The 23099-nt window shown below is 40.4% G+C and overlaps 1 protein-coding gene across 2 annotated transcripts; it reads right to left on the bottom strand.

Annotated features, from left to right (window-relative positions):
• Positions 1–930: 930 nt before the first annotated feature.
• Positions 931–22546, bottom strand: CNNM1 (cyclin and CBS domain divalent metal cation transport mediator 1). 2 transcript variants are annotated; one of them, XR_012693331.1, is made up of 13 exons: positions 21018–22546; positions 15734–15877; positions 13596–13736; positions 12061–12230; positions 10855–10954; positions 10468–10515; positions 9010–9072; positions 7018–7181; positions 4654–4837; positions 4128–4238; positions 2618–2734; positions 2359–2514; positions 1266–1354 (listed from the first exon to the last, which is right to left on the bottom strand). XR_012693331.1 is itself a non-coding variant. In XM_075215953.1 (12 exons), the coding sequence occupies exons 1-12, from the start codon at positions 22420–22422 to the stop codon at positions 1278–1280; spliced, it is 2724 nt and encodes a 907-aa protein (XP_075072054.1). In that variant the 5' UTR covers positions 22423–22545; the 3' UTR covers positions 931–1277. The 2 variants fall into 2 exon arrangements, 1 of the variants encoding a protein (XP_075072054.1); XM_075215953.1 differs by lacking the exon at positions 2359–2514 and having other exon boundaries at positions 931–1354; positions 21018–22545.
• Between the last annotated feature and the right edge of the window lie 553 nt (positions 22547–23099).

Raw genomic sequence — 23099 nt, 5'->3', positions numbered from 1 at the left:
AATTAAAAGGAGATGGTGCAGAGATAAAGGGTCACTAGATAGGAGACGTGGGACATGAATATATCAGAGGTGACAGCAAATCTTTGGCTTTACAAAAGCATGTCATACACAGAGTGCAGAACACAAAGCGGACTTTATATGGCCTTATACACTGCATCAGTGCTTGGTGTTCCACGTGATATAGAATTTGTAAGATTAGTCTAAATACTGAGTCTAATTAGATTATAAAAATATAATCTACAGTTAAAATATCATTTATGTTACACATATATCTATTGCATCTTTAACATACCAGTTACTTTCCTTCGTGAAAAAGTATTCGATAAACACCCAATATATCTATATATATCTCACATTTAGGGCTTGTACACATGGCTGTTGAAAATTAACACTAACTAAAAGTACAGTTAAATGTGTACATTGTCCTTTCTTAAATTGAGCATTAGAAGCATGTTCACTAACATGTCTCAGAGCTTCCCTGCAGCACAATGTAATTGAATGTCCCCTATAACTGCCATTCTATATTACCAAGGGTTAACAGTATAGGCAGCATAGACACTGACACACAGCCAACGCCTGCCACAAACTGCGTCTGTGTGTATACACATACATGGCCATTCACTTATTTTCATTTTAACACTGTCAGTTACCAAAGACCATTTAATAAGCTTGAAGGCTGTACATTAAATGCTTAAAATGAGGCCTAAGAATGCAATGCTCCATTTAAAATGTTTTGCAGAATAAGAGCAATGTACATGACGTTTCAAAGCATCTCCCCCTTACTGGTGAAATTAGGAACACTTTATAATAAACCATTTGTGCATGTCCCCACCACGATAATACTCTAAATGTGTTATATCATATATTATATTTACAAGTTTCTCCATGTATTCCTTGGCAGTAAAAAAGTGATTTTTTTAGTAAAGGGAATAAGAATCTGGACGGGAGAGTATTAAAGGGAATATGGGAGTAGATAGGCTCCTGTACTAGGAATATAGGTTCAGCCTACACTGTCTACAGATGGCAGGTGTGTGAGAACATCACATTGTGTTATTTGTAATGCACAACAGGTACAACATTTGTAAGATCTGTATAAAGTATGTGACACAGCTACAAGTAACTGTATAATTACAGACACTACATGTAGAAAAGGAGTGTTCAGCATAAAGAAGGTGCATAGGCACAGATTACACGGGGCTCATCCACTCATGAAGAGGAAGCTGTGATACTCCCTTCTGTATTCCCACTGTTGTATCAGTCTCCACCCTGATTCTTTTTCATGTGATCAGCTGCAAAACAGAACTTTCTTCTGGACTCTTCTCCGCATCCCTTGATTTTTTCCTGGATTTGCCGCCTGCAAACAAAATGAAAATATATTTATTGTGATCTTTGTAGCCCGTGATCTGGTCACAACAGCAGGATGCTGCTGTAAATAGGGCTCTTTACTGTGTCTAAAGGTAATTGCTGATGAGAAGGATTTGTCACAGTTTTTTTATGCCTGCAACTTATTTTAAAAGAATGTTTTCTCTTTAATAAACCTTCATTTTTGCCCAAAATATGTGGGTTTGTTTAATTATTGTGACCACAGAAATTGTTTTTGTAGGAACTTCTGTGAATCACAGAATCCTTTCATAATGTAGTTCACACAATGTCCAATGATTGTGGCAATAAAAGTATAGGTTGTAAGCTTGCGAGCAGGGCCCTATTACTTTCTGTCTGTCTGTATTACCCAGTATTATTTTAATGTTTGTTCCCAATTGTAAAGCGCTACGGAATTTTCTGGTGCTATATTAATGTTGATGATGATGATGAAGTACACCTCCCATTATTAGTCACTGAAAGGGATTATCCACACATTAGAGCAGTACTAAACAGCATCTGTCTCTCTCCTGTGTGCTTACATCAGCTCGGTTTTGAATCAAGATAACTAACACCTGCAGAAAATGCAACACAAAATGGAGTTTGAAGAGAGGGAGAAGGCAGACCCGACAGTCCTAGCAGTTTCTATTACTCGAAGCAACAAAACTAAACAATATTTATCCACAAGAGGCCAGATATTGCTCATGTTCTAAACTACATTACCCTTAATCTCAGTAATAAGTTAAAACAATATATTTAATCAAAGAAAGAGAGGTCTATCTGAAGTAACAGATCAACAGGCATTTTAAACAAGTGTTAAGTTGCAAGTTACAAGTTATAACAAACATATCTGGCAATAAAGCAGGAAGGAGATGGGGGATGCTTGTTGCCCATCACTACTCTATGAAGGGCAAAAACCTTGCAGGGGTTATGGATATTATAAGCTACTCTGTAGTAATTACATATAAGCAACTTCACTGCTAAGCAGAAAATCCCTACCCTACACTGAGGAGCCTCAAATAGGACAAAGCAGTCTGTCTGTAGGTGAGATTCTTGCCACCTGTCTGTGTCATATTCTGGAACTGTAGTGGATAAAGCATCATGCAAATGATATTCCCAGAATTCACTATTCCTTCAGTGGAGTTGTTTATGGACCTAAATTTAAAAACACATCTCAATAAATATACAATAACTACAAAATCTTTCAACATTTTTTAAAACACAGAATAGACACAGAATATATACAAAATCAGCATACTCAATGTTCTCAGTAACTTCTTGCCAAGCGTCTCCTCTGCACTGCTCGGTGCTGAAGTGGGGATCACCTCGCTACAGGGATGCTCTATGTCCACGGTAACACCACCGGATTCTGTGTCTGCAGGAAACACAAACAGGATGGTTGTCTAACATGGTGCAAGTTAGTTTATCTCCGATCTGATAAATGTCTGCGTTCACCTTTGTTTATAAAAAAAGAATGTCTGAATGTAACAAAGTATCACTAGAGATTTCCATTACATCTCAGGGTTATGCCAAGTGTTACAATTTATCTGGTTTTCAGACCGGTATTGTGGGGCCCTACCATTGGAAGATATAGATACTTCCCCCTGTTTGTTTTTCTTCACCTGTATTTATATATTATAAAGTAAATATTGGCACATTTTGTAATATGTTTTTATTCTAAGGGGGGTATTCAATTGACGGCGGGATCGCCGAAAATCCAGCGCTCAAAGAATATTACTGTTAATACGGTAATCCTGCGCGTAAATACCGTTAATACGGTAATTTACTCGCTGGATTTCAGCTCACAGCTCCCTGAGCCGCGAGCTGAAATCCAGCGAGTAATTACTGTATTAACGGTAATATTCTTTGAGCGCTGGATTTTCGGCGATCCCGCCGTCAATTGAATACCCCCCTAAGTGTATTAACCTCCTTTACAACCAGGAACATTTTCACAATTATACCATGCACTGATTACACAGAAGGAAATCTTATTATTTAGTCTACCTGGGTGAATTTGACATTTTTTTCAGGGCTTTCTATTGTTAGCATATTGGGATATCTACTTTTCCATTTTATTCGAATCACAATCATGGTTCGGCCCTTAATTTTTTTCACATAGTTGTGCTGAGACTTGTAAGATTTATAGAGATGAAGCCATGTGTACTTTATTATGGGCATGTAAACAAACCAAGCTTTCACAAAGTGTGTTTATTGTATAAGTTTGTGACTTTTCCCTCTTTTATTTATATATTTTAATCTACCCATCACATCTAAACATTAGAGCAAACAGCGTAGGGAAGGTTATGACTTGTGTACATCTGTTTGTGCACAAACAAGTAGCTGGACATGTGCATTCGATGGATGAAGGGATCAGGCTAAGCTAAGAACATTAAAGAAAGGAGTTTTAAAAATGTTTTCACCCCATAAAAATCATGTCAATTATTATTGATCTGTTATAAAAACTGTACAATTTTAGAGGCTTCAGATATCCCATTTTACAAGCGTGCTATTAAAATTTTCTATTTTTGTCTGCTATTAAGCTGGGCTGTCGCTGTAAACTAGGAGCTGTCTCTAGTGTGACGAGTTCTGCTGCATGTGTATGTAAATCTACATTGTTATTTAATTCCACTGTTTGGTGTAGATGAGGTAGGACTGGGAACCCACAAGGTCAAATTCTGTTAGTAAAGTGTGCAACATTTTTGGATAAACGTGGAACAAGTTGAATATTTTGCAGGACATTTTTGACCATTAGGCGTATAGAAACGTACTGTTCATACAGTTATCCATGTCTGCCAGCTCTTCCTTTATACGTGGGATTTCTTCCATGTGTAGGAACACAGAGTCATTTGGACTTTTTGAACCGTCGGATCTGCTTCCAGCTGTTGGGATAAAATGGGCCACATTGATTGAAGGGACAGATCATATTTGCAACCTTCCCATATATTTCCAACCTTCTCTATACAAGTAGGTTATGAAAGTTGGACAAAGCCTTTAAATATTGCCACCTTGCATGTGGTGTTTTTTGGGGGTGTCCCCTATTCTACTCTGCTTGCAGTGGCCAATCACAGGAGTAGGAGCTTCATGTCTGGGCAGGGTGGAGGTGTGTGGTGAAGGCAGCATCTGATTGGATACTTAAAGCTCCTGATCCTACTCCAGTGATTGGTGGCTGCAATCAGGCAATTAGGGAATGACTACCATCGATAAAGAGGGAGTTATGTAAAGAGAGGGATTCGTTCAAAAGTGCAAAATCCCTTTAAATGAAATATAACGTGAGTGCAATTCAAGCTCCATTACCTAAGTTGCAGTTTCTGTCATTCACTAAGGTGGCGACTGTGTCATCCTTTGGAGACTCAGACACTCTATGATACTTTGTTGCTTTGGTGGAATCTCCATCACTGAACACTTCAATTTCTGGGGACTGTGGAGAACTGTCCATACGGCTGGCTGTCAATGCATTTTGGTACTGCTGCCTTGTAATCTATTGGGAGCAAAATACAATGTAATAAAATAATAAAATATAATGAAATAATAAAATATACAATTATAAAATGTAATTTTTCATGGACAAAGTAAATTAGACATAAATTTCAGCAAAACAAAGAAATCACGTTTTATCTCTTCTTTGAGAGAAGCTTACAAGAAGTTTACTCAGGATGGTACATGGAGCCTTTGAGACTCCACAAACTCGACCCAGCTACCTCACCTATGTGTTGTTGTTGATAGCGCGCAGAGGAGTGATGTTATTCCTATTTGGTAGATTTTTCCTAAGATCTCTACCTATTGGTGAGAAGTTCAAGGTCTGCTTAATAACATCCTGCAAGCAAACATTCAGCTAACCCTGGGTACACTCCCTATGTCTACTAATTTCTAATCTCAGCATAAATGCAGCTAAATTTGTGTTTCTTGTACTAAATGCAACAAAATGTATGTAAGCCGAGGGCTGGAAAAGTCCCTCTTCTAACTCCAAGCAAACTTTACAGAATAAAATATGGTTTATCGCTATTATGGAAAATATCACCCACCTCCGACAAGGTGGAGGGGATAAATATAGCCAAATTTGGGACCCTCAGTGGCCTATTCCTCTAGGGACAGGGCATCTTCTTAAGAAACGCTCTTGCATATTCACTCTACCCAGTGGCACCCATCGGAATAACTTTTAGAGACATGCCTATATCTGAGCACTAACGTAAACTACCTCAAACTAGTTTCTCATGGCAGGTGCTTGAGGATAAGGCGAGGCACACCCAAAACTATACCCATATTGCCTTATGTATAGTACTTTGCTAAAAAAGTAATCTTGAAATACAAAAAATTCCAACCAGAGTAAAATGCATGAAATTAACACCAGTGAGTAAGAGGCCTAATACACTACTATCAATTAATTCCCAATCTCTGCAGGACTCTCTGAATTAGAAGGCTCTTACTGCAGGGATAGACCATTCTGTTGCTTACTTTAGCTTATAGCTGTGTCGGAGCAGTCAGTGGGCACAGTAGCCAGTTTTTACTTTAGCAGCATTTTTTTCTCTCTCCATGGGCTTGAATGTGTTAAAAAGCACAGTCAGTGTTTTTTTTTATATTGGGCTTCTTTTAACAATGGGGGAAGGGTGTGTATTTTGTTCTATTAAAATGATTTATAGAAAAGTTGTGGGTGTGTATTCTAATTTACTTTTTAGATATCATGGGCAGAGGTCTAATGGAACCCTTGCTGATTGGGCAGAGACTGCAGAACAGACAAAGATTAAAGTGCAGCACTGATAGTTATACCATGCAGGAGAAGTCTTGGTGATCGTGTTTTTTTGACAGTGCTGGTCCTGTCTCAATAGAGTGACCTCTTACAGACACAGAACCAGCACTGCTAATAAACACAAACTGCATGGTTGCCTCCTGTAAATTCTACAACCAACCTGGGCTGATTATCACAATGGGCAGCAGCATGTGTCCCCATTATCATAAGTAGCTCCCAGCATGGGCAGAGCATGGTTCCTCTCATAAATCAGAGGGCGGTGGGGGGAAATAATTGATATGAGGATACAGCCCTGCGTTAAAATGTAGCAGGTGTCTGTTTAGCGAATAAATGTGACCATGAGCAACTTTGCATCCCTGATATAATGGATGAGTGGTTCTAAAATCTAGAAATAATCACAACCACACCTCCTGTAGATTCTAATAGAACTAAATACCCAAACAAAACATAACCTGCCCCCTCGCTCAAAATACAACACAGCTTTATTTAAAAAACAAAAACATGCGCACACGAAATCATCCTCTGTCTCTGTTCTTCATATAGTCCAGCTCGGACTATACTTTATGTCACACCTTACGAAAAGAGAGACCAAGAAGCATATTATAGAACAGTTAGCAAAAGGGTAGCTCTCCTGTTATTGTGAAACTAAACGCCTCAGCAAGCTGGAACTTGTAGTTCCATGGCAGCTTGAAACACAGTGCACCTCGTTGTTCTATCTATTACTGCTTAGAAAATATGTATCATTCTAGTTTCTGCAAACTACAAGCCCAGCATGCCTGTAGCTGCACAACAGCTAGAGAGCCACAGGTTATATAACACGCAGCATTACTGTTAGGTAATGCTGGGACTTGCTGTTCTATACACCGCTGCTTAGACAATCAGACACACCGTAACACATACATGGGGCAGGTTACCTTAACGAACTGGACATCACACAGGATGTGCACAGAGTAATCCGGTATGTAGAGGTTGTTGTTGCTGTTGCTTAGCTGGTTTGTACTCCCCCCGTAGTCATTCCGTTCTCTGTTTGGGGATTCAGATCGGTTCAAACCACTGCAGCGAGAAGGGGATCTGTTTACTATGGACAGCAAGCGAGGGAGGAAAGAAATCAGAAGAAAATTGGACAGAAAATAGGATAAAGAAGACAGCAAGAAAGGGGATATACTTCACAAGAAGAACATTACATTTTTATTGTATTGAAACCTAAGATATGGTATTCTAGAGGTAAAAATATACCACTCTGCAGAAATACATACAATAAATAATTTACGTACTCGTTAGTCATTTACAACAATAAAATGAAGTGCAAAAATAGGCCCAACCTTGCAGCTAGTATGAACAGGCATTGTGAGCTCTACCTGTGCACTACTCAATGCTCTAGGTTACTGTCAGTCCTTAATAAGTCAGGTCACTTCTAATCTGTTAAATAAATTGGTTTTCCATGGACATATAATGCACCAAGCACATTTTTATTTAATTTATAAAGCTACAAACCAGGTAGAATAAGACAATGTTTTCATATTTTTCATTTTGCTTGTACACAGGTATTATATGCTTTGTTAAAATATCTAGAATTAGCCTACACAAAATTGTAACCTAATTTACAGATAGAAAAACAAACAAACAAAATTAAACCAATCACATAGAGCAAGGGGCGAGTGTGGTGAAGTGAGAGGTTAATCCTACCCCCCTCCATTAGAAAAACGTTTCCCACAAGACATCTCGCCCGGAACCCAACTCTCAGCAGTAGTCAGAGACTGGATCTGTACAGTGGGTAAAATTGTATCTATTATTTTACTGTAAATGTCCCATAAAGTAGATTTAGAACCCTGGGATTACCTATACTATCAAGACTTGAGTGCTCTCTTTTCCACTACAAGTCCTGAAACAACATGTTCAGATGGAGTTCACTATGGCTATTTTCATCTCAAGCGATTTTTCCCTTTTGTTGAGATCGATTGTGTATCTGTTATCAGAAGACTGCAAGGATCCCCAGCATGGGGCCATCCTTGGTCCCTATCCAACCCCAGGAATGAGAGCCTTCAATTGGTGTAGTCAAAGAAGAGAGACTCTCCTTGTAACCAGAAGCTAACGCTAACACCATGAGAAATGAAATTGATTAAAAGGACGATGACCGGAGACTTGAGGAGTTCTGGAGACCCTAAAGACAGGACTGGCTAGGGGTTATAGCTCCTGCTGGACTATCAAGTATCAGAGACTACATAGGAGGGCTGCAAGGACCAGATATTCTTTACATTTATACCAAATCTCTGCATAACTTGTGATTGTGAGCCCACAAAAAGCAGGATGACCCTTGTGCAAGACCGCTACCTTGCTGGCAATAAGAGCGAAGAAAGCTCGATTCCAACACACCGTGCCCAAGCAGGGTACAACTGTGACTAGCATAGAGACCGGTGTTTGTGATTTTCTACCAGTTGTAATATTGTTTTACAGTGTGATTGTGATAAAAGCGCTACAGTTCTTTAGTGAGTGTGTTAAATAAATTACATATTACATATTAAATAAATTACATATTTTTATAAAGATATTTGACTGGGTGTGAAAATACTTTCCCACTGATTGATAGCCTGAAAGGTATTCCCGCAAATGCTGAGTTTGTGCGGGAGTTTTGGCTGGTTACCTTCTGTACATTCACTGTCTGTTGGTGTGAGTAGATAGCATGCAGGTGCCCCAGTATTGCGACAGCCAAAGCAATGTGTCACAAATCACTTAATCTCCTAAATGCTGATGTCACCATAAATTAGATTTCGGGGTAAAGCTCAACATGATTTTATATGTATAACAGTTATAGCAATACATCCACGTAGGATTACCATAATGTACACATACATCTCTGAATGCAACCCATTTTCATATGATCTAAGAACACAGTCATGCATGTTTACCTGGCGAGCCAGCCAAGGATTCCCCTCTGCTGAAAGCGAAGGTGCGAGAGACGGACACTGGTACTGAGAGGGTAAAGTAAATTAAGTAAGTTAAGTTTGAGGGATAAGAGGGATGATCATTAAGCATATATGCAATTACTCAGCAGGAAGAGGAAATAATGGGAGAAAAATATTTAGCAAATCACAAATATTGCAAGAAAATGTTATGTCATTGCTGTTTTATTATACATTTAATATACTGTGTGGTACAAAGATAAAAAAAAACAACTAAAGAATTGCAGGAGTTTGAGAATGGGTTGGTTAGTTAGTGCTAGCAAGAGATTTATCATATAGGGAAGCAAACCCAAAAATGTTTTAATAAGAAAACAAAATACCAAATACCCAAGTTTATAGCTAGCGCTAACACAGCTCTTTGAACTGTTCCTTTATAATGTCACCCTCATTTACCACCAGGTATGTTATTAATGCATTAATACCATGATGTCACCTTGTTTTATCGAGAAGATTTTCCAGTCTTTTAATATACAAAGATTTTACCAGAAGCAATGGTCTAAACTGCCCCTGTATAACATTCCCCTCACTTACCACCAGGTATATCTAATCCACTATATGTCATCCTCCTTGTAACATCCCCTTCGCAATAATACCCCTTTTGGCGGTTACTTTGAATACTTCTGTGGATAAATGTATTAAGCTGCGATTTCTGCAAATTGACGATATTCTGCAACTTTGACTGCTAAATTTAAAATGGCAATGTCCTTTAGGGCAGCAGGGTGGCTTAGTGGTTAGCACTTCTGCCTTACAGCACGGGGGTCATGTTTTCGATTCCCGACCATGGCCTTATCTGTGTGGAGTTTGTATACAAGACACTTTAATGATGAAAAGAGAATTATTTTTTTCCGAAACAATTTAAACTAAATCATCATCATCATCATTTATTTATATAGCGCCACTAATTCCGCAGCGCTGTACAGAGAACTCATTCACATCAGTCCCTGCCCCATTGGAGCTTACAGTCTAAATTCCCTAATATAGACACACATTCACACACATAGACATATACAGACAGAGAGAGAGGTAGAGACTAGGGTCAATTTTTGATAGCAGCCAATTAACCTACCAGTATGTTTTTTGGAGTGTGGGAGGAAACCGGAGCACCCGGAGGAAACCCACGCAAACACAGGGAGAACATACAAACTCCACACAGATAAGGCCATGGTCGGGAATTGAACTCATGACCCCAGTGCTGCGAAGCACAAGTGCTAACCACTAGGCCACTGTGCTGCCCACAAAACTAACATATTATTACTATCATTGCAGAGTTGCAATAAAAAAAATAATCTGTCACACAAATGCAGACTTCCCAAGGTCACAACAAGATCATATTCTCAACAAGGTGTAGAGGGAGGGTGGAAAAACATGCGGCAGCAATATGTGATTGGCAGTAGATATACTTACAGAGAAAAGACGATCCAGCCAGACTTCCAACCTTCCTCACATCATTGTCTGGGGAGGTAAAAGTAAAATATATTACTTTATTAAATGTTCACACATATATATATATATATATATATATATATATCCTTCTCTCCCATGTCTCTCCTTAAACATGCCTGAAAGTCAAACATTGCGCTAATGTGCTTTTATTTTCTAATAAATGGATCTTGATATAAAATCTTATTATTGGAATCCATTGCCGACAACTAGAGTATTACCTAAGCTTGGTTTGGATAAGTAAGCCAACTGGAATAAAGAGAGTGATTAGAAAGGGAAGAAATGGGAACCTTTCTTCTACAACCATGTACCTGTTACTAGATTAAAGTAAACGATGGTTAAAAACAATACCTGAGGAAACCGTTGTCATGATAGCAGGCACTCCATAAAATGTGAACGCTCCATTCTCAAATCGCAATCCTTCTTTACCAACTTCCACTTCCACTTTACCCTGGGGAGGAAAAGAACAACAACTATGTGAGAAGTGAACCAATGTGAGGTATGTTTTATGAAGTACTTATAACATGGGCTAGTACAGAAAGAAATGTTAAATAGTAAATGTTCTACTTAGATGAAATGTAATGATCTATATGTTCTACACCATTGACCTACATTTTTGGGAAAGATCCGTTTCATTTGGAACATGAAGGGGTTATATAATGGGTTCTTTACCTCCAGATTCTGGGCCTGATTCATTAAGGAACGTGAATGCTGCATTTTGCATAAAATTGCTCTGCACATGCTCAGAAACTGACTATACGCCAGTGGACGTAATAACATTAAATACATCTTAGAGCGCAAAGGATACTATGGGCGGAACAGGGAGGGGACTGGGCGTATGCCTGTAGTTAATGTTCAGTAAGGGTGTGCTGAGCTTGAGTGCACGCAACAAGCGCCCGATTCAAGCGCTGGGCATCTCTAAGGTACGTGTCATTCAGTTCTATCACTTTCACCAGCTACAGGGAAGGTGTAAGTGCCAATAGGGTACATGTGTACATGCTAGAACATGTGTTTGCAATCAGCAGCAACTGTAAAAATGTATTTTATGTACAGTGAACATTAATAACAACCTGATAAATGTATTTCATTGAAAGCATTTTTTTTTTTTAAATGTTATAATTAATGACTATATTATTAACAGGTGACGATAATTTACATCTTTTTTTCTATGTGTTCTGCTGGGACGTTATATTCCACATATATATTGGATGTATCCTGTAGTGTATTGAGTCTGTCAGAACAGAGCGTACTCTGTTTCTCCAGACTTGCTTGTAGTTTAATACAGATGTGCGTATGCCCGAAGTCGTACGTTTTTTTAAAAAAACCAAAAACGCATCACTACGGTAATTTCTCCGCTGATTTTTGCTCACAGCTCTGTGAGCCGCAAACAAAAATCCAGGTTGCAATTACCGTAGTAACGGTAATACTGCGCGGCCCACATTGTTCTAAAGAACAATGCGGTGAATTGAATCTGTGTAGTTATGTGTAATTATTTCATGCTCACTTTAAGACAAGGGAAGTACAGCATAGATATGTGTTTATGAACAGTGCCTGTACCTGCAGGATTAATATAAAATAGTCCACTGGTCTATTGCGCTGGTAAAGGTAATGTTCAGAAGACCTTTTATTCTTCTCATCAAACTTCAATTCTTGGATCACATTTGGATGCTTCAGCAGACGTAGTAGAATTTTCTCTGATAGATATGGAGCTTTGAAAGGCTCGATCTCTGAAAATAACATTTACGGATAACCTTGGTGAATGAAACATTAGACATACCCTAACATGCTTTTATATTGCATAGAATTTTCCAGCACGATGAGCAAGGATTGTCCCTAAACAATTCATGTTTAGTTCTGTACGTGTTTTAAAATCCAAATCCATCCAAAAATAAATAAATAAAAAAAACATAAAACACAACAAATCAGTCTTGGGTGGAATTTGGTGGCCTAAAATACAATATGTTACCCTGTGGGTCAGATGATTCGGCTGATTTCCCGATGTGTGTACCTGCATCAGGAGAACCTTCCTTCTGCTCCAGTGCATCTCGTTCAGGTTTGACAAAGCTCATTTCGGGTTAATGTATCATTTTATTTATGGTCACCTACTTCCACCCAAAATTATTTTTTTATTTAGGTTTTAACAATGGTGGATTTCTATAAGAATTAAATAACGCCTCTATGCCAAGAATTAATGTTATAGACCCACATTTCTTCATGTTGGTTGAAGTCAAATAAATTGGATATGGTAATTTCAAATAAATATCTATCGATCTGGTTGTCTGTCTGAAGTTATGCGAATAGCACGCTACGGCGTGGGGGAGCGTAGTTTACCACAACACGTGCAAACACTTATACACACATTTACACGAACACATACACTTGTAATTAGTTCATATTAAAAGTAGTTTAACACATAGTTATTTAAAATGAAATGTAAGAGTTTATAGTTAAATATTATAATGTTATATACACTTTAGTGAGATCTAAGGTTCAGGACACAGAAAACATATCATGTCATGTCCGGTAACATTCTAATCCCCTATTTATCCTCAGACGTCTGATTCGATTGCATAAAGGGTTGCGCCTTGCGTATGCTAGATATGGATTATAGGGAATAAATTAGCTGAATGGTATTGTGTGTGTAATGTAAATAGACCAGTTTGAACCAGCTTTCGGTGGGAAGATTAGTATGCATCTTCTGGAGAGCTGACCCCCACCCTTTGAGGGCATTGTTTGAACTGGCCAATGACCTGCATTACACAGGACTGTCCTGAAGCCTGAACCTATGGAAACATGCCAAATCATCTGTATTGTTTTCACTGTATCACTGACTGTATATAAGCAGGAGTTCTGGGACCAGCAGACAGTCTCTTTGACCACAGACTTCAGGACTGAATCCAATATGCTGGATCCAGGACGCCTGCGAACGTAATGGCTGTACTTATTTCATTTAAATTGCTACTCTGCTGCTTTTTGCTATTAAATCGCACTGTGCTTTGGAACCACATAACCGCAAGTGGACAATCATTATTGGATAGCAACGAGATGTACATAACAATGTACTAATGTGAAATGTCTGAAACTGTCCAAACCTGTTGCCATGAATCGATGTGTGGCCAGCAGAAGCTGAGGTGATATCTTCACTTTCATCTCACTATCTGACAATTTGAATAAGGAAAAGTCGTGTTGTTTCCTCTCTCGATGCGGGATCCTTTCCTTCTTTTTATTATCGGCTGTTAAAAAAAAACCAACAAAAAAACAGAATAAGTATGATAAATAATAAATGACATATCTATATATTTAGATATTTCACAGATGCACATGTCCCACTTATTATATAGCAACTTCAGAGAAGTTATGGATTCACCTAATTAGTTTTTAAAACATTAAAAAAGGAGTATTCACAGATCTATTACAATTTTTAGTGCTTCTGAAGATGAATGTTTCACTTGTTGCATTCCATATTGAACCCAGTCTTAGAAAACTCTTAAGAAACATACAGCAGATTAATTGTAGCTTCTATTTGGTGTACTTCATTGCTTTCTGTGTGAACAACAAATGCAGCACATCACAGAGATTAATTTATACCTAGTCTGCTTTATCTTGTCTGTGCGGTTTTGTTTGAATTGCTACACGAGAAAGCTGCTTGTGCTCTTGGTCAAAAGAGATACTCCTTAAAACGGAAGAATTTAGCAGACTGTAAACAGATTTAATCTGACCATTGTGTCATCATCAGGCAGTTGTTCCTGTGCATCTCACAAGTTACAAGGAATCCCCCCCCCCCAAAAAAAAATTCTCCTTTGTAAAATCATTCTGTAATTAGAGTTCATTTGCAAGACTCAAATGTATTCCAGGACTAAATACAAGATTGTTTGTCAAGCATCTTCACCCAAGAGAGTGGGTGTAGTGGCTCAGTCAATTGAGTGATGTCACCAATCCTATAATGTGAAAGCATTAAAACAAAACAGTTTTCACCCAAATCAGAGCTCTATAGGAACTGTGACATCTGGGTTGCAGCAGGCCTCATTGTACAAACTGATGAATGGGAAAAAGGCAAATATGTAAAACAAACCTATACTTTAATTCTGTAAAAGTGCTGATATTTTAATCTGGTCGATTTTGTTGGTTTCATGGCTTAATCTAAATCCACCCTTTGTAATAATCCTGCAATTTATATACCCATTTGAATTTCTGCCTTACAAAACACTCAGCGGATATTTTACTACATTGGGGTCAAAACATAGATTTGCTGCGTCTTTCTGCAGTACAATGATTTCTAACCATCGGATTCATTTACAAAAATGTGCTTTGGAATTAGCAAATCTTTTTCACCGCTCTGTACTTGGCCTCAAAACCAGTCTTTGTAATCATACGTTTATCATGAAAGGACCAGATAACATCAGTTATTATATATCTACCTCTGCCCCCTTTTCCCATATTGTCTAGGGCATCAGTGATTAGCCAAAACCCACAGGGGTGTCATCTCTCGCAAGTGAGAGTGCAAATACAGCCTGCTGACAAGGCTGTTTCAGTGGTTAGCACTTCTGCTTCACAGAGCTGAGGTCATGAGTTCGATTTCTGACTATGGTCTTATCTGTGTGGAGTTTGTATGTTCTCCCCGTGTTTGCGTGGGTTTCCTCCGGTTTCCTTCCACACTCCCAAAACTTACTAGTAGGTTAATTGGCTGCTGACAAAACTAACGTAGTCTGTGTGTGCATGTGTTAGGGAATTTAGACTGTAAACTCCAATGTAGCAGAGACTGATGTGAATGACAAATATTCCCTGTACAGCGCTGCGGAACTGGTGGCGCTATATAAATGATGAGGATGATAGCTAAGAGGGAGGCTATAGTCCTTTGTATGCTGTTAACAGGATTAGCTACTCATTGGCTAGTAGCTACGTCTGCCTGCTGGCACTTACTCCATCATGAATTAGAAGCTACATGAAGACATCTGCTTTCTCAGTTTTAACTATTTCTTATTGCACTGGCCTACAAACTGCTTTCTTCCCATAGAAATGGCTAGGCCACCACAGAATAGGACTTTTTATGGTTTATTTTATTCAATTTATTGTGACAATGAAAACGTAATAACTTTGTTTTAACTGAAATTTACAAGTCTTGATAAATATTGCAGTTTATTAACACAAAAATCCTCAGTGCTCTTCAGTGACAGATCAGTTTAAAGCACAATTATGTTTCATTATGGAACAGATTATTGTTTATACTCACTGTACAGATCCGTCTCATCTAGGATCTCCGACTTTATTATTTCTTCTATGATATCCTCCAACGTAACAATCCCCATAACCTCATAAAAAGGGTCCCCTTCCCCTTCGTTATTGACACGTTGGACTATGGCCAAGTGAGATTTACCTGGAATTACAGAATGAAAAACAAACATTTTAGTTTACCACAAAATATACATTTTACATATTACACCATGTTTCTAACTCATTCTGGGTGAGTTTATATGGCAGACCGTAATCCAATTCAAGATCAAATCAAAGATATTGCACTTCAATAGTAAGTAGATGGGTGATTTTCATTCTATAGTTCTGCAACATCCAATCTTTAAGAAAATATTAATCACCGAGTGGCGTATATAAATGTATTGTTACAAAATGGAAGTGTGTATACAAATGGAGCTTCATATATATAATATATATATGTATTTTCCTAGTAACCATTATTTTGCACCAAGGGACCTTTGAAAGCAACATAGCAGTCATTGGTAAAATCAATAATTTTCGGAACCTTCAGAGAAATTAAGGCTACAAGGATCTACTGTACTTTTAACAAATCCCTTTTAAAGAGCAAGTAAAGCCATTTTTGGAATGAACATAACAAATCCTGGGTATTACCGAAGCTAAATAATCACCCCGAAATGACTGATATACAACTAAATTTGGCCAACATGTCGTCTGTTACATTCTTTAGACAGGAAACGTAAAACATTCCGCTTAGAATGGTTGGTATTCTCCATCTTGCATTACTTTGGGTTAGTTCAGATGCAAATCTTTTGTAGTCAGCTTAAAGTCTCGTAATAAATTGAAGAGTTGTGTACAATCTACAAGTCGGTGAATTTATATGTAGTAGTGATGTCAAAGCAAGCATGACCCAATTCATTGTGAGCTTTTGCCCTAAACTAGATCACATTTACACATTGTATGAGCTATTGCTGTTTATTATGAGGGTGGTTAATATATTTTACAGTATTAAAGCTAGTGACATATAGGCACTTCATGGACCAGTGTACCAATGTCAAAATGTAGACATTCACCATTGCAGTTCCTCATATATGAGAGCAGGTGCACGTTCAATACACTGACATCATACCACCTGCTACAGGGCATTACTTTTTGTCTGGGTCGCCTCCTGGTTATGTCATTCAAAAAATATTTCGGTCTGACAAAATGTCAATTTTATATATACACATAGTCAGTGGCCACTTTATTAAGTACACCTGTTTAGTACCAACTAGGACCCCGTTTACTCTCAGAACAGCCTGAAGTCTTAGTAGCATGGACTCTACAAGGTGCTGGAAAGTTTAGATTCTGCTCCATGAAATGATAACACGCAGTTGCTGCAGATTTATCAGCTGCACATCTTCTATTTCATCACATCCCAAAAGTTCTCTATTACACTGATATCTGGTGTCTGTGGAGGCAGCTTACACGTGTGCTTTATGACATGGAGTATTATCCTACTGGGAGTAGCCATTAGAAGATGGGTAGATTGTGGCCATTAAGGGATGCACATCAGCAACATTCAGGACTAACATTTTAATGATGTTCGATTGGTATTTAATATGTGGAAAGAAACCATTCACCACAAAATTACAAAACCATCACCAGCCTGTATTGATGACACAAGACAGGATGGATCGAGGTTGTTTGTGCCAAATTCTGACCCTACCATCTACATGCCACAGCAGAAACCGAGATTTGTCAGTCCAGGTGATGTTTTTCCGATCTTCAACCGTCCAGTTTTGGAGAGCTCGTGCTCACTGGCGCCTGTTTCTTCTTCTTAGTTGACAGGAGTAGAACTCAGTGTGGTCTTCTGCTGCTGTAGCCCATCCACTTGAAGACCAGATATGCTGGGAGTTCAGATGTGATCTGCTACATATCATTGCTGTAACACGTAGCTATTGCGTTACTTCCGCCTTCCTTTCAAGTTGAACCAGACTGGCCATTCTCCTCTAAACTCTCATTAACAAGGCATTTTCCCACACAAAACTGCAACTCTTTGGCTCGCTTTTGTTTTTACCATGTCTGCATGCTTTTATGCATTGAGTTGTTGCAACATGATTAACTATTTGCATTTCCAAGCAGGTGTATCTAATAAAGTGGTAACTGTGTGTATATATCTATGAGTAATTTAAACACTTGAATAGTAGCTTGCAAATAGAGTGCAAAAGATAATTAGCACAAACCATCAAGACATTGAAAGTTTCATAAATCTTACTGAAAATTACTTTAATGTTTAATAAGGTTCACAGGGCAGCCAGTTTAGCATGAATTTGTTTACTTTTTATGTGCAAAGTCTGTACAATGAGAAATAGAACGGACAAAAATGTAGTACATTAATGTATTCTAGGTGCAGTAGCAAGGTTTGTGTCAGGAGCCCTTTGTAAATCTTAAAAATAGAAAATACTGTTCTCCTTCCAGCTTTGACACAACTAAAAAGTAGTGTATTCATATTTGCCATGAAGCTGGTACGGTGAAAAACACAGGTCCCTATACTAGAACATTTAAAACATAAATTTCCATTTAAGTGGACCTAACCCCACTCAGACCAAGTTAGTGGAGAGATCAACAGCTCAACTATCTAAACTCACCTCTCTCACATCCAGCCACACATTCCATATGAAGCCCCAGTGAAGAACCACTTTGGGACAACGTTCGACACAAGTCCCTGAGGCCCAATGCTATCTTGAATTTGATTCAACCATGCTTAACATTGGACAGTAAATGCCCTATTGAACAGGATATACACTTTCCCCAACTGGCAATATAACTGTATTAGCCACACAGGAAAGGAGATCCAGTGACGCCAACCAGACTGCAGATAAGCTCATTTTTATTCAGATTTTGGTCCAAAAGTAGTTACACCTTGTTTCAGCACCTAAAATACCTGCATTATTATACACCATTGTTAGCACCTCTTTCTATATGTTCATATTCATCAATGTAGAAAAAGAATTAAGAGACTCTCTTAATTGTAATAACATTTGTATTCTACTAATTTTTATGTAGTAAAAAGTGTCCAAGTGCCAAGTAATAAAATTGAATAGGCGTATCTGAAACCTTCTATAGTTTGTCCTTTAATTCTCAGTAAAAGGTATCTTCCAAATCCAGGTGTAAATCTAAGTGGATTGTAGGTTCAAATAACAATGACCAAATTAAAAAACATGAAAAAATAATATTTATAGTATAATACAAATATATATATATATATATTGTTTACACATCACAAAATATATAGCCATTATATATGTTGTGCTATGGTACATTGCAGCTAATGTCAAGAATACAACTAATATTTATAGTAGCCAGATAATTTCTGACATAAGCTGTAACATATACAACTAGGCCACAACAGCAGTAGCTGCACAGATACACCAGTCACCAATGCCTGCTTTATTATCGAAGGCCGATAATGCTACTTAACAATAGACACCCAAACTTTCCTCACCAATTATTACTCTACTACCTTCTGTACCGTGTCTTAGATTGGAAACTCATTTGGACAGGGACCTCTTTACCTTGTTTTATGTCATTGCATGTAATGTGTGTCATATCATGATCTCCTCAATGTACAGTGCTGCATAATATTTTAACGCTTTATAAATTAAGATAATATGGTAACTTTACCTCCACCACCTTCCTATATAATGAATTTCCCATCAGCCATAAAAGTTCCCTGTAATACACTATTCTTCCACCAATCTCCCAGTTATTCAATTCTAACCACCCTTGTATCTAATTTATTTCACCTCCCCTGTAGTCAACTTCTTATCCAACACCCCTGCAAAGCATAATCCCCTCTAATTCATCTATTAGTGAATGATACACAATGCTGCTGCTTCATATTACTGATCGTATACGGGGAGAGTAGCAGGAGCCTGCGTGTAGGAAGTGGAATATTTTTTTATTTGGGGGAGGGTCCAGACATTTCTGGGGCAGCTCAGTGGTTAGTACTTCTGCCTCACAGCACTGAGGTCGTGAATTCGATTTCCGACCATAGCCTTATCTGTGTGGAGTTTGTATGTTCTCCCTGTGTTTGTGTGGGTTTACTCCGAGCGCTCCGGTTTCCTCTCACAATCCAAAAACATACTGGTAGGTTAATTGGCTGCTATCAAATTGACCTTAGTCTGTGTGTGTTTCGGAATTTAGACTGTAAGCTTATTGAGGCAGGGACTGATATGAGTGAGTTCTATATACAGCGCTGAAGAACTAGTGGCGCTATATAAATGATGATTAAAAGTGTTTGCCCTACAGATCAATGCACCAAGAAAACCATTGGGAGGTGGCACAGTTATTCCGAGCCCTGCTGCTATGTGTAGGCAAATACAATGAACAGTTTGATATGTAGGTGCACAAATCCCAGCGTATTTTTTTGCCTTTTTTTAAAGCAAAGTATATATTAAAAAACAGACATATAAAACGTTTATTTGCATTATGAGTTGAATTTGGGGAGGTGGGTCATGAACGCCCAAACCGGTTACTGGAACACAAATGACACATGAGCTGAAAGCACCATCACACAGTATGTTTGACACAACCCCTGCAGTGAATTTGTTCGTTTACTTAAAGGTAGCCGATAAATTAATAATTTGCTAAAATAGTGAGACCTATATAAATGATAGTTCTTTCATAGATGTTGGAATATGGTGGAAGCTCGCACCAGATGGTAGCATCAAATTAATAATTTGAAAATCATTAATGGGAGCTATGAGAAAGAAAATTAAAACAAACGTGACCTTAAGTGTTTTCAAGCCACATTAAAAATAGTAAAATAAAAACAGTCTACATGAAAGCAATATTTTGCACATATACTCTGTCATGCATTAGCATTTTATGCTAATAATGTAACACAAAGGTTACAGAATAAAAGGGGCAAGCGGTCGTGCAAATTGTGATGGTGGCATTGGTGCATCAGTTACTTGCACAGTAAAGAGCACCAGAGTTGGATGAAGCAGAGAATAAATATGCAGGTTGGGAAGGAGAGGCAGGATAAACAGTGGAGCGAGTATGATACAGATCAGGAACATGAACCGGTTAGGAGAATGAAGCAAATAAAAGCTCGGTGCTATGGACGGTTCATACTGATAAAGGAGCAGCAGGAAGATGCCGGGCAGGGACATGAATGAGCCTGGTGGTGATGGATGCTACTCGGATAACTGGGCGCAGGATGAGCCAGGGGAGGAGAAGGAGGATGATACAAGCCGGTGATGCTGTAACATGGAGCAGGATGAAGCTACATATAAAGGGATGTGTCTGGGCGCTCTCACCCTTCTTGAACTCCTCCAGCACAGCATCCAGGCGGGTGTCATTGAAGACACAGTGCAGCGGGCGGTGGTAGAAGCGGGTGACGGTCTGCAGGGGGGTGCAGTCATCCGGGTCCACGAAAGCCAAGTCCTTGACGAAGAGGATGTCCACGATGTTGGCCCGGTCCTCGCCCTCGTACACCGGGATGCGGGTGTACCCGCTGCGCAGGATCTCGGAGACGGTGCTGAAGTCCAGCACGGCGTCGGAGCGCAGCATGAAGCAGTCCCCCAGCCGGGTCAGCACGTCCTCCACCACCTTGGTGCGCAGCTCCAGGGCGCCCTGGATGATGTTCAGCTCCTCTTTCACCAGGTCGTTGTACGGGTCCGCCGCCCGCAGCATCTCCAGCAGCTTCTCCCGGGTGTAGAAGGTGCTGATCTCCTGGCGCAGAGCCCAGTCCAGCAGGCGGCTCAGCGGGTAGGACACCGGGAAGGTGACGGCCATCAGCAGGTGGGTGAGGCAGACGGCTCGGGAGGCGATGGCCAGTCCGTGCCGGGAGCAGACGGAGTACGGGGCCACCTCCCCGCACAGGAAGACGCAGCCGGTGCACAGCAGCAGGGACAGCCAGGGCTCCGCGGGGAGGGACGAGCACAGCCAGCCGGCCAGGGAAGCGTTGGCCAGAGCGTTCCCCAGCAGCAGGGTACAGAGCAGGTAGGAGCCGCGGCCGCGGACTGACTGCACCCGCCGGGCCTGCTCCTTCTCCGCCGGGGAGCCGCTGTTCTGCAGCACCCGCAGCTCCACGGGGTCCAGGGAGAGGAGGCTGAGGCGGAGGCCGCTGAACAGGGCGGACATGGCCAGCAGCAGCAGAGAGACCAGCGCCCGCAGCCAGGCCGGCATCCCCTCCGTCACCTCCCGCACCTCCAGGACGAAGTGCTCCCCTCCGTGGTGCTCCCACTGCCGCCCGTCAAAGGCGCAGAGGGAGAAGAGCTTCCCCCGCTCCCCCTTCCGCAGCTCCCGGACCTGCACCTCCACCACAGCCGAGCCGCCGTGGGTCGAGGGCTGTAAGGGGCCGAGCACCTCCACCCCCGAAGCCCAGGAACCCTCGTCCTGACACGGGTCGGTCAGGGCCCCCCCTGGCCGCGGCTCCTCGATGAACACCAGCCTGGGAGTAGCGTCGCCGCTGCCGTTAGAGTGTGGTTGTTGCTGCAGCTGCTGCTGGGCCGGCAGCGGAGGCTGGAAGTAGAGGCGCAGGGTGAAGCGGGTCCCTTCGGCCGCCCTGAGGGTGCCCCTTTCCAGGGACACCCGGCCGCTCACCGTGTCCTCGGGGCGGATGCCGAGCAGCCGGGAGGACGCGGGCCGGGGAGAGACGGACAGGAGGAGTAGGAGGACCGTGCCAGGGCCGCACCACCCACCGGCGGCGGCCTCCGCCATCCCGAGCCCTCACCGATGACAGGGGCAGGGCGGCATCTGACAGAGAGAGTGCGAAGCCCAGACTCTGATGATTGCGCGGGGAAGCGGTTGTGAGTCACGTGACTCAAGGCTTCCACGCCATTGGGCAGAGCGTTGACCACCTGACCAGTGACTGGAGAGAGACGTCATGTAGGAAAGAGCTGTGACCGTTATATAAAGGCGGGAGGAGGAGAGTGTGAGGTAAAGTTGTCAACCACCGACTGACAGGAATGGTTGGTGGTATTTATATCACACATCATCAGCTAAATCATAGTCTTTGTTTGTGATTAGGGTAATTGCTCCACAATCAAAATTATGACAATTTTACATTTGTTTGGTGTTTACATAATATATACCTCATACATTACAATATGAATATCCTTTCCCATAATCCTGTGTTTCCCCAATTTTTTCTATTGCTGTTTGATTATTTATTGTTACAATAATCCCAAATGTATCCACGTAGATGAATAGTATCTATCCCCTCGTGATCTCTCACCATCTGTGTTGTCTCACATTACTGACTGTCTTTCTGCCATTTCGTCTTGGATGTCATTTTTGCCAACTCAATCGTTCAAAAACAGAATTAATAATATTCCCATCCACCAGCAGAAGCTTCCTGCCTGACATTTCTATTTATGTTGTCAACATGACCATGA

This window comes from Mixophyes fleayi, chromosome 6 (assembly GCF_038048845.1).
Source record: "Mixophyes fleayi isolate aMixFle1 chromosome 6, aMixFle1.hap1, whole genome shotgun sequence".
NCBI classification, from domain to species: domain Eukaryota; kingdom Metazoa; phylum Chordata; class Amphibia; order Anura; family Limnodynastidae; genus Mixophyes; species Mixophyes fleayi.
Note: the sequence above shows the minus strand (reverse complement) of the source record. Positions and strands in the feature narration are given on the sequence as shown.

Coding starts and splice junctions, on each gene's coding strand:
- CNNM1 (XM_075215953.1), bottom strand. CDS start 22,422: ATGGCGGAGGCCGCCGCCGGTGGGTGGTGCGGCCCTGGCACGGTCCTC. Junction 2,735..4,127: donor CATGGATAACTGTATGAACA/GTACGTTTCTAT, acceptor TGTTTCCTGCAG/ACACAGAATCCGGTGGTGTT. Junction 1,355..2,617: donor GAAGTTACTGAGAACATTGA/GTATGCTGATTT, acceptor TTTTGTTTGCAG/GCGGCAAATCCAGGAAAAAA.